Source organism: Galeopterus variegatus, unplaced genomic scaffold (assembly GCF_000696425.1).
Source record: "Galeopterus variegatus unplaced genomic scaffold, G_variegatus-3.0.2 Scaffold5416, whole genome shotgun sequence".
NCBI lineage: Eukaryota > Metazoa > Chordata > Mammalia > Dermoptera > Cynocephalidae > Galeopterus > Galeopterus variegatus.
Genome location: NW_007731527.1, coordinates 1,094 through 13,585, shown reverse-complemented (window position 1 = coordinate 13,585; position 12,492 = coordinate 1,094). Strand labels below are relative to the sequence as shown.

Here is a 12,492-nt window from a genome sequence, read left to right as displayed (position 1 = left end):
CTCCCCCTCCCTCCCTCCCTCCCTCTCTCTTTCTTTTCTCTGTCTTTTGTGTGTTTTGGCTTTTGCTCTTTATGCGCAAAGCCCTCTAAGTCATAGGCTCCAAGAACAGCAGAGGAATGGGTGCCTAGATTCAGCTACCAAATGCCTCCCAAAACCATGAACTCATCCTGCACTTGAAACTTTATGACACTTAATGCCACCCTGCATGTTCTTTGCTCAGTTAGAGAAGACGCCTTCTCCAACTCTCCCAGCTCACTGGCTAATTCCTCCCTCTCTTCAGTCTCAGATAGACCCTCAGTCTTTCAGAGGAGCCCCTCTCCATCCTTCAACCTGTGGGAGGTTTCCCCACCACATACTCTGCTGTCTCTGACCCCTGCCTACTACCCAACTTCTCTCCTGTCGAGCTCAGGGCTTGTTTATACTTACTTATTAATTATGTCTCCTCATAATAACGTGTGCTGCACTGTGGGGTCAGGGACTGCATCCTTTTGATCATCATGGTGTTTGCATTCATTCATTCATTCATTCCATAAACATTTTGCATTGCATCTTGCATTCATTCATTCATTCCATAAACGTTTACTGGATGCTTGATATATACATGCATGTCAGGCACCATCCCAGGTGCTGCAAACAAGTCAGGTGAGACTCTTGCTCACTGCATCCTTTTGATCATCATGGTGTTTGCATTCATTCATTCATTCATTCCATAAACATTTACTGGATGCTTGATATATACATGCATGTCAGGCACCATCCCAGGTGCTGCAAACAAGTCAGGTGAGACTCTTGCTCTCCAGGAATTTGCATCCTCCTGGGTGGACACAACATAAACAGGTAAACAAATGAGTCAACAGGACAGGTATAGAGAATGATAAGTACCATAAAGACAACAAAGTAAGGTATGTGCTGGGAAGTGAAGTGAAGGGCTCCGTAGGAAAGCTTATTGAGGAAGAGACCTTTGGCCTGAGACTGGATGCTGAGAGGGGTGGCCATGACAAAGTCTGGAGGAACAGAATTCTTCACAAAGGGAAAGCAAGTGCAAAGGCCCTGGACAGGAATGACCTTGGTCTATTCAAGGTATAGGAAGAAGGCTGTTATTGCTGGATCATTGTGAGTGTGGGGGAACCATGGAATAAAATGTGATTGGAGAGATGGACAGAGATCAGATCTTGTGAATTCTGGCAAGTAACATGATATTTGATGTAGGCTGAAGAGTTAGCTCCTAGCCCAGTTCCTGACACATGTGCTTAGCATTCATAGTGCTGGATAAATGAATGTTTACACAGTAAACACAGGCCACAGTAGCTCCACAGTAGGTGGTGGAGCTGGGATTAAATCTAGGTGTTCTTAATGAATGAATGAGTCTCTCCCAAGTCGTGTGTGATCTGTAGAGGCTTCCAGATCTCCTAATCTTGTTTAATGTGCAATATTGCCTGCAAAGAACAATGGTAACCTCTAACTCCCCTTCATTCCCAGACTCTACTGCCAGACTGGTTATGCCCAAGTGGCACCACCACCTGTGCTCCCCCCAGAGTCCACCATCAGCTTCTCCTTCTCCAGGGCAACGTGGGCCTGCTGGTCTACCATGACTTGGACATCCACCTTCATGTTCTTCACTCCCTTCAGCTTCGCCTTCTATAGCATCAAGTTCACCTTGACTGTCCTAACTGGGCTGACTACCAGTGACCACCTGGATTGTGTCTTTGACAGCATCTATCAGAAGGAGAGGTCCCAGGAGCAAAAGGTGGTAAAATATGTCCAGATCCCTCAGGAGACCATGGAGTTGGAACATGACTCTCTGACCATCAGAGCCATCATGTCCAATGTCCAGGTGGCCAAAATGAGCATGGTAGTTGAGACCAAAGCCACTTAATTGCTCCTTTATTGCACCCCCAGCCCGATGGTTAGCTCTGTAAAGTAAGAACTTTGGCCTTAATCATGGTCTGTCTCTCCAGAGCCAAGTGAAGCTCTGAGATAAAAGTGCTCAATAAATGCTTGCTGATTGATTGGTGGATTGACTGTGCATGTGTGTCTTGGTCCACCACCACCACTGCTGCACCCCTTTCCACACTTGGTACACCCTTTATTTCTTCATTTCTTACCACTCTCCTGTATCTTGCCTTCTGCCCTTCTTACCTACCCTTTAAGTGTCTTCCCCTCCATCACCTTCTCCAAGTAAACACCTTCTTCAGCTACCTTGTCTACTTTCCCATTTTCACCTCCCTTCTTTCATTCATCCTTTCCCTTCCTTCCTCTTCCATCTATAATTCAGTGATTAAGCATGAAGTCTCAGCAGCTGGATTTGAATCTTGCTTCTGCTCACCATGAGAACATGGGCAAATTCCTTTGCCTCTGTGCCCCAGTTTCATCATCTGTAGAATATATAATCATGGTGCCTGTATCCTCGAAGTTAATGAGTTAATAAGTTAATGAGTCTCCAGACTTGAGAACAGTGGCTGGCACTGAGTGTTCAAGAGACATTAGCCATTATTATTAATACAGTGGCTTTTCAAAATTAAAGCAGGACTGTTATGGGTTGAATTGTGTCACCCCAAATTATGTTCATGTTGTAACCCTCAATATGTGTGAATGTGACCTTATACAGAAATAAGATCTTTACAGATGAAATCAAGTTAAGGTGAGATCATTAGGGTGGACCCTAATCCACTATAACTGTGTCCTTATAAAAAGGGGGAATCTAGACACTGAGATGGACATGCACACAGGGAGAAGGCCATGTGAACATGAAGGCAGAGGTTAGGGTAATGCATCTACAAGCCCAGGAGTGCCAAAGACTGCCAGCAAACTACCAGTTGCCCCAATAAGGCCTTCTGTAACAAAAGGATGCAGTTTAGAATTCTCTGTTGCATTTGGTCATGTCTCCTTAGTCTCCTCCAAACCTCCAACAGTTCCTCAATCTTTCCTTGACCTTCATGACCTTGACATTTCTGAAGCTTATAGGCCAGTTATTTTGGAAACTATCTCTCTACTTGGTCTTATCTGATGTCTTCTCATGATTTGGTATTTAGGAATGTCACAGAGGCAATGCTGTGAGGGTTTTTGTTGTTGTTGTTGTTGTTGTTGTTGTTGTTTCCCTTTAGCAGCTGGCAGGTACAGGGATCCAAACCCTTGATCTTGGTATTATAAGACTGCATTTTAGCCAACTGAACTGACCAGTCAGCCCCTGTGTTCTTGTTATATCCTATCAGGTGGTGTATAATTTCAATTTGTCACATTACTGATGATGTTCATTTCAATCGTTTGATTAAGATGGCATCTGCACTCCTCCACTACAAAGTGACTCTTTCTATTGAAACTAGTATTTTGTAGGGAAGTACTTTGAACTGTGTAAATATGAAACTTTCCACTTATCTTTTTATCTATATCTGCATGGACTCCAGGTTTCCTATGATATCCTATATAATTTGTTACTATCATAATTTATTTTGTTTCACAAATTGCCCAGTATGGCCAATGGAGCTTCCTCAAACTGACTTCTGTGATCCTTTAACATGTCTCCATAACTCTTTGAGCAATTCCTTGCTTAATGGCACAAGAGGTTTCAGGCTTATCTTTTTCATTTCCTGTTTTAGACATGGAATCAGCCATTTCTCCTGGGAGCCTTGGTTCCTTTTAGTGGAGAATGGTATTTGGAAGTCGAGGTCTGGATGCTGGAGGTGCTCATTAATACTGGGGTGTCACTGCTTCTGTGTCCTCTTAGTGGAGACAGCTAGAGAATATATGCACAAATGTTCCTATACACACTGAGACTATGTGTTTATTTTTATATATCTCTATGCATTAAATCCATGACTATATACCAGTGCCTCCAATTGCAACTCAATGCCACAGGGCTCATTCTACTTTTCCCCTTTCTATATTAGTGACTCCTTTTTCCAACAGTGGAACACCTGGCTCCCGTTACACTTAATGGAATCCCTGTGTGTAACCAATCTCCCTTCCTCATAGCCACAGGGCTCATTCTACTTTTCCCCTTTCTATATTAGTGACTCCTTTTTCCAACAGTGGAGCACCTGGCTCCCGTTACACTTAATGGAATCCCTGTGTGTAACCAATCTCCCTTCCTCATTGCCATCCCACCCCTGTGGGGACACCTTTCTCATCCTGATCTGGCTTCAATACCCTACACCGTGCTGCCTCCATGAGTGGACATTCTTCTCACTCTGCTTAGGTTACGACATCCCATGCCACAACCCCCATGTGTGGACTCCTCCCAACCCACTTACAGTACAACCCCTCCCCAGGATGATGCCCGTTTACAGATACTCTGCTCACTCAGCTTGTGCTCCAGCGTTCCACACCAAGCTGCCCTTCCACGGATTCATCCCTGCCTTCTCAGGACCCAACTCTCTGAGGCATGCTGCCCTTCTTCAGGGGTTCCTCCCTCACTCCACTACCCCATTGGAACTCTGGCTCCCCACACCAGAGAGACCTCAGTGCTCCACCCCCCACCCCCCCAACAATTGTGGACACCCTTATCACCCCTTTGGACTCTGACATCACTATGATTTGACCTCACTCTCCACCCCACTTCCCGAATTATTGAGGTAAGACAGAAGGAAAGTGATGAGCAGAGGAAGAGGAAAAGCGAACACCATGCTCTTCATCACCATGCACACCTACTTCCCGAAATCCTCTTCCTACTTCCTGCTCATTTGCACACATTCCTGGCTCACTCAGGAAGGCTCCTTGAAGCCAAGGGCCACGTCCTCTCCACCTTCACTGCCCAAACGCCAGGCTTAGAGTGAGCATTCGAAATGCTTATTGGAGCATCAAATGAATGGATGCCCTCTGCTCTAATCCCCCTTTTCAAAACGTACATTCCAATTCCATTCTGGGGATAAAAGGGTCTCAGAGCCTGAGACTGGCTGTCCCTGTCCATCTCACTCAAACCAGATGGGGAGGCAGGAAAAGCTCTGATCCCTCCCCAACCCGGGTAGAGAGTCTGACCCATCTGTCGCAGCTTTAAGACACAGGGACCAAGGGAGAGGCCAAGAGAGGCAGGAAGAGTTGGCAAAAGAGTGGCAGAGAAGATAAGGAGGCAGAGCTGCCAAGGGGGCACAGGAAGGAGGGGCCGTCTTGAGATTGGAGAGCTCTGCCCTGCCCCCTCCATGCAGTTTCCCATGGGCCCCGCCTGCATCTTCTTGAGGAAAGGCATCGCCGAGAAACAGCGGGTGAGGTGGGGGGCAATGGGGAGGGTGGCGGGCTGGGCAAGGGGAGCTGAGACATGGTGAAAAGTAGGAGACATGATGGTGCAACAGAGCAAAGGGAACAGGTGGAGAGAGCATGAACCAAGAAGTGAAGGGGTCGTGTGGGCCAGGAGGTCAGAAGTTCAGTGCAAAAGAGGGAAGGGGAAGGGGAGAAGAATAAAAAAGAAGGGGAACTGGATGACGGCGTTGTTGAAATCATCATCATTCTTCTCTATGGACTCTCGTAGTGATGATGGTGAAAGGAGGTCAGAAGTTCAGTGCAAAAGAGGGAAGGGGAAGGGGAGAAGAATAAAAAAGAAGGGGGACTGGATGACGGCGTTGTTGAAATCATCATCATTCTTCTCTATGGACTCTCGTAGTGATGATGGTGAAGACAATAGCTGCCACTTGTTAAGTCGTTGCTATATGCCCAGCCCCATGCAAAGGGCTTTGCATTCCTGATGTCGTGTAAACCTCAGAACAACTTGTAAGGCTGGTCATACGTTCATTGCCACTTTACAGGTGAAGAAACTGAGGCTCTAAGTTGTGATGTCCTTTGCCTTATGCCAACATAATTACTAAATGGCAGGGTCAGGTCCGTTTGATTCCTATGAGCGTGTTTTTAATTATTAGGCTTTAAGATCACCAGAGAGAGAAAGAGAGAGAGAGAGGCTTCAAGGATAAAAGGAGGTAAGGGTATGAAAGAGGTCAGAGCTTTGTAAAATTTCAGGTGACCTGCCGTGTATCCAAGTCCAACTCCTCAGGTACGTCCAGGAGTAGGTAGGGCGACAGTGGAAACTCTCAGAGGTTTTAGGAATTGGTCATGCTGGCACTCTTCATCCTGCCTGAATGCCGTTGAACACTGGTCCCACGCAAAAGGATTCTAACCTTCGGGAGAAAGGATGGAGGCAGGTGGGAAAAGAGCCAATAGGGTGTAACAGAAATCATTCTGACCTGCGAGTCAGGATCCCTGAATTCAAATCCCAGTGCTGTGCCTGACTTGCTGCATGGCCTCAAGGATTAATTTAATTTCTCCCTCCCTTGGGAGGGGACTTGCCACCTATGAGCTGTGTGACCTTTAGCAGCTTCCTTAACTTCTCTGTTCTTCAGCTTCCTCATGGGTAAAATGGATATTTGGATCTGTCTCACAGAGCTGTTCTGAGGTTTAAATAAAATGACTATGGAAACTGCTGGCACAGAATCAGCACTATAAACATGTTCGCTGCGATTGTCTAAGTCTCACTTTCTTTATCTGGAGAAGGAAGAGATTTGACTCCATGGTATTTAGGACCCCTTTTGGCACAATATGATGGGCAATGTCTGGGAAATGGAGAAGGAGGGAGACCAAGATTCAAGAATGGAAAAGGGGAAGTGAGAGAGGATGGGAGAAAGAGTGAGGAGCACAGAGCTGTGGGTGGGGAGTCAGGAGAGGAAAGAAGGAAGGGGAGAAAGATAGAGAAGAGGAAGAATGAGAAGAAAAATAGGAGAGGATGAGAAATAGCTTTGGAGAATGAGAGGACATGTTTGGAGAAGTCGATTTTGGGTTCCTGACACTCTCTCCAAATTCCCTCTCCTCTGCATTCCTTTCCAGGAAAGACCACTGGGACAAGATGAAATTGAAGGTAACACCCTCTCCCCCAAATGCCCCCACATTGCCAGACACCCACCTAATCTCTCAGCTCCTTTGTTCGTTTCTGTACAAATTCCTTCACATAAAAATTTTACATCCCTCCATCTTCCCACTCAAGTGGAATTTTTTAGAACTCCTTCTTATGGCAATTTAAGTACCTCCTAAAGTATCTAGAAGGCATGCCCATCCCTAAGTGTCTCAGAGACTCAGGAGTGATACTCGAGTTTTAGAATGAATTGAAAATGGTTGGTTTTTCTCTTGGTGGTTTTGAGGTTCCCCATAACTTAACCCAAGAATTAGAAGGAGTTCAGTGCACTCACTTAGCAGTCTCAGAAATCATGCCACATTTTATACGTCACTCATTTTTGAAATTTTTGGTTTTTTAAAATGCATTCTCCTTTGAAGAGTCTCTACTAGACACCTCCACTGATAGTGTTTCCCCCACTGACTGTTCCAAGTTCCCCCAAAGCTCTTTTCTCTTAACTTTCAGAGCTCCGGGAAGCATTTCTTGAGTTTGACAAAGATCGAGATGGGTTCATCTCTTGTAAAGATTTGGGGAATCTCATGAGGACAATGGGTTACATGCCCACAGAGATGGAGCTGACTGAACTGGGCCAGCAAATCCGGATGAACCGTGAGGCCAGGGAATGGGAGGAATGACTGGGGTTAGGAGAGGATGGAAAGTGGGATTGGGAAAGATATGGAGGTTGGGAGTAAAGTTGGGGATAAAACAGAGGGTAAAAGAGACTAGAAGTCTGGAAGAAAACAGTTCAGATTATACTTATGGAAGCAGCATTTCAACTGGTTAAAATGGTGACCATTAGATATATACCTGAATTCAAGTTCCAGTTCTATTATTTACTAATTGTGGTCATTATGAAAAGTGGGCTTATTCCCTGATCTTGAGTCTCAGTTTCCTCATCTGTCAAGTGAAGATGCTTTCACTCCTCTTTCATGGGATTATGGAAAGGAAGGGGTAAAGATGTAAATAGAGGTAAAGTTTTAGCTTCCAGTAAATTCTTCTTAAATGGAGATTATTATCATCACTACTAAGACTCATCAGTGCAGTGCAAGATTGGAGCTGTATTGGATGTTGGAAATGAACTTGAAGTTGGAGATAATATGGGTGAAAACTGTTTCAAAAGAGTACGAATTTTTAGATGGAGACTAGAGCTGTTTTTGAGATTGAACCTGGGATAAAATTCCTATTGGGTTTGCTTCTGGGCATGCAACTGAATAAACAAGGTTGAATTCAAGGCAATGATAGTATTTATATCTGGAAGAGACCTAGGTGCTCATTTAATCCATACTCCTCCTTCTACAGATCTACAATTAAGGGACTCGCTGAAGGTCACAGCACACACCATACCACACCTTGTCCACCCCTGTTCAGATTAGAAGGTGTTTTAGTCCGTTTTGTGTTGCTATAACAGAAATACCTGAGACTGGATAACTTATGAGGAATAGAGGTTTATTTGGCTTATGATTCTGGGACAGCTGCATCTGGCACGGGCCTCAGGCTGCTTCTACTCATGGCAGAAAGTGGCAGGCAGCTGGTAGGTACAAGCAGATCACATGGCGAGAGGAAGCAAGAGAGAGAGAGAAGGTGCCAGGGTCTTTTTAAGCAACGAGCTCTCTTGGAAACTAATAGAGCGAGAACTCACTCATTAATCCCCCCTCCCCCAGGGAGAGCATTAATCCATTCATGAGGGATCCGCCCCCATGACTCAATCAATTTCCAACACTGTCACATTGGGGATCAAATTTCCACATGAGTTTTGGAGGGGACAACACATCCAAACTCTATCAGAGGGACATGAGGACTTGAGTTGGCTGAGTGGATGGAGGAGGTCAATGAAAGCTCTTAAAAGGCAGGGAAATGGGAGCTGATCTATTTCTCGAACTTACTTGAAGGGCAAAGTGAGGTAATGCAAAGCTGGGGCATGTGGCGTCTCACTAATCCTACTTCTCCTGTCCTCAGTGGGTGGCCGTGTCGACTTTGATGACTTTGTGGAGCTGATGACCCCCAAGCTGCTTGCAGAAACAGCTGGGATGATCGGTGTCCAGGAGATGCGAGATGCCTTCAAGGAAGTGAGTTAAGAGCCTCATGGTGCTGGTAGTGGGTGAGGGAGACCCCAGAGGTCTGTAATTAGTCATCACCATACACACAGAACCCACCAAAACCAATTTTTTTTCTAGCCATGTTGAGATCGATAGGGAAGGAAAATGACATATTCCAAACACTTGCACTGGGTCAGGGTCTCTGCATATTTATTTTTTCCTTTTTGTCTTTTTTCGTGTCCGGCAATGGATCGCAACCCTCAGTGTTGCGCCCGTCCCGGACCAGGACCGGCAATGGGATCGCAACCCTTGGTGTTGCTCCCACACCTCCGTCAGCCAGTGAGTGGGAACCGGTCTGTATGTGGGATCCGAACCCTCGGCGGGAACGCCACCACGCTCCCAAGCGGCGCACTGTAGCAGTGCGCCACCGGGCCGGCCTTGCTCCCACACCTCGCTCAGCCAGTGAGTGGGAACCGGTCTGTATGTGGGATCCGAACCCTCGGCGGGAACGCCACCACGCTCCCAAGCGGCGCACTGTAGCAGTGCGCCACCGGGCCGGCCACATATCTGAGGTAATCCTCACAAATAACATTAGGAATAAGCATTTATCCCAATCATACAGATGAGGAAACTGAGGATCACAGAGATTAAAAATCTTATCCAAGATCTTACAATCTCCAAAATAAATGTTAGGGCCTCTAAATTTAATGCCCATAATAGGAAGAAAGAATCCAAGAATTTGAGATCCCAGATGAAAACCCAAAGAGATCATCTGGTTTAAGCCACTTGCTGTAGAAATGCTAAAAAAGATAAATAAAATAAATAAATAAGTGTGACCTGGGGAGGGTAGGGCTTTCTTATTTCCTCTGACAAAATACTTTCCTCATTTAGAGAGCTTTCAACTATATAAGGCAAAAATAAAGAATAATACAGTGTCTGAAAGCAAAGACTTTGGAACCAGGCAAAGTCTTCAAATGGCTTCAAATCCCAGATGTCTACCTACTAGCTGTGTGATTTTCTACCCAGCTTCATATAAAGATTTACACATCCCCTGTCCAATAGAACTTTCTGCAACTACAGAAATGCTCTGTCCAAAACAGTAGCCACTGGCCACATGTGACAATTGAGCCCTTAAAATGTGGCTGGTGTGACTGAGGAATCGAATTTTTATTCTTATTTTAATTTCAATTTATTTCAACTAAATAATTTATTTAATTTCCATTTATATTCCACCAAATATAAGTCCAAATATTTAAATACAATTTATTTAAATATAAATTGAAACTCAATTTAATTATTGAAAAGCTTTTATCTGGAACAACTCGGGTATGTGAATCTACCTTTTCAACTGTAAACTTTATGATGAAACCTAAAAGAAGATCAAGTATTTCTGATAAAAATTTAATGTCTGAATTGAGAAGTGCTGTTTAGTGTTAAATACATACTGGATTAAGACTTAATATATTTAGTATACTTAGATTAAGTATACTTGTATACTTAGGTATACTTCTATGCCAAGTATATTAATTTAGTATGCTAAGTACATACTAAGTACTTAGTATGCTATTATGCTGTTTTATGAAATCCAGTGTGTGTAAAAAGAATGTAACGTAGCTCATTAATTTTTACATTGATTACATGATGAAATGATAACAGTTTGGATATATTGGGTTAAATAAAATTGATTATTAAAAATTAATTTCACTTGTTTCAACTTTTTTTTTAATGTGACTACTAGAAAATTTTAAATTACCCATGAGGCTAGCATTGTATTTCTTGGGGACAGCATTGCTCTAGGGAAATCACATCCCAGGCTGAGGAAGCTGCAAGCTTACAAATGCTATAAGGTAGGAAGAAATATTTGAGGAAGAGGTAGAAGCCAGGAGTGAGCTGGAGACAGAGTAGCATGAAATAAACAAAGTCTTAGAGTTGCAGAAGACAGTCCAAATCATGTAGGGGCTTGTGTGTCATGGAACTGTGTCAGGAATTTGTTCTGAGTGGGATAGGAAGACACTGAAGGATTATAAACAGGGAAGTGACAAGATCTGATTCATATTTTAAATGAACGTAAACATGAAGCCCTGATATGTGGAGAATAGACTATAGTCGGACCACAATGGGAGCCAGAAGACCAATTAGGAGGTTGTCATGATAATTCAGGCAAGAGATGATGGTGGCTTGAGCCAGGTTAGCATTGGCAGAGCTAGAGAAAGATAGTTTTGGAGGTAGAACACACCAGATTTTCTGGTACATTGATTAAGGGTGTGCAGGGAAAAGGTTTGAAGGTAGTTCACTAATTCAACAAATATTTATCAATAGTGCTCGTATGGAAAGTACTGTTTTGGGGACTGAGCACACAGCAGTGAAAAAGACATTTAAAGTACTTGTCCTTCTGAGTATAACTTGTTTCACTTAGCATCATATCCTCCAGGTTCATTCATGTTGTCCCATATGGCAGAATTCCCTTCTTTTGTAAGGCTGAATAATATTTTATTGTATGTATGTACTACACAGAAGGAGAAGGTTTCTAAAGTAATCAAGCTCATAGAGGCAGAGAGTAGAAGAGTGAGTGCCAGGGACTGAGAGGAAGGGTAAGTGGGGAGTTGCTGTTCAATGGATGTAAAGTTTTAGTTATGCAAGATGAGTCAGTTCTAGAGATCTGCTCTACAGTACAACATAGTGCCTGTAGCTAACAATGCTGTGCTGTGCACTCAAAAACTTGTTAAGAGGGTAGGTTTCATGTCACGTGTTCTTACCATAAAATAAAACAAAATAAGAGCATAAGGAAACTCCTGGAGGTGATGCATATGTTTATTACTTTGATTGTGGTGGTTTCACAGGCATATACATATGTCCAAACTCATCAAATCATATACATTAAATATGTGCAGCTCTTTGTATATTAGTTATACCTTAATAAAGCTGTTTTAAAAAAATAATAAAAATAGATGCAAATTTTTTTAAAAACCTGTCCTTGAGGAGCTGACATTCTAGCAGATGATAAGCTCTTAGCTTAGTTTTTGACCCACAGTATATGATCAGTAAGCGAATGTTATTGTTTCTGTCATCATCTTTGATGCTAACACAATCCCCTCTGCTCCTATTCAGTTTGACGCCAACGGAGATGGGGAGATCACCCTGGGAGAGTTGCAACAGGCCATGCAGAGGCTGCTGGGAGAGAGGCTCACCCCCCGGGAGATCTCCGAGGTCGTCCAGGAAGCTGATGTTAATGGAGATGGCACCGTTGACTTTGAAGGTGACGTGGTATCGGGGCAGCCACAGGAGGAATCCTCTTCCAACTCCCTGTCTGATATTCCGAGCTGACCACTCCTTCTCACTCTTCTTTAAGTTGGAGCTTGGATGAAACATTTGTTTCATCCCTTTCTGCCCATGTCATTTCAAAGAGCTTGGTGATTCTCACACCTGGTGGCTCCACGGAACACCTTGTCCAGAGGGCCTTTTCTACCCTTGCTCATGGATCATTTCCACCTCTCCTTTTCCCTGCTAGTTCACTGGGCATCTTTTATCAAAGGAACAGTCTGTGCCATCAGGAGGACAGTGGACTGGCTAGTAGCTAGGACTCTGGGG

General features: G+C 44.1%; 1 protein-coding gene across 1 annotated transcript; it reads left to right on the top strand.

The window, feature by feature from the left end:
• The first annotated feature begins 5,135 nt into the window (after positions 1 to 5,135).
• CABP5 (calcium binding protein 5) lies at positions 5,136 to 12,228 on the top strand. The gene is made up of 5 exons (XM_008589407.1): positions 5,136 to 5,198; positions 6,805 to 6,835; positions 7,334 to 7,477; positions 8,825 to 8,934; positions 12,013 to 12,228. The coding sequence occupies exons 1-5, from the start codon at positions 5,136 to 5,138 to the stop codon at positions 12,226 to 12,228; spliced, it is 564 nt and encodes a 187-aa protein (XP_008587629.1).
• Positions 12,229 to 12,492: the final 264 nt, after the last annotated feature.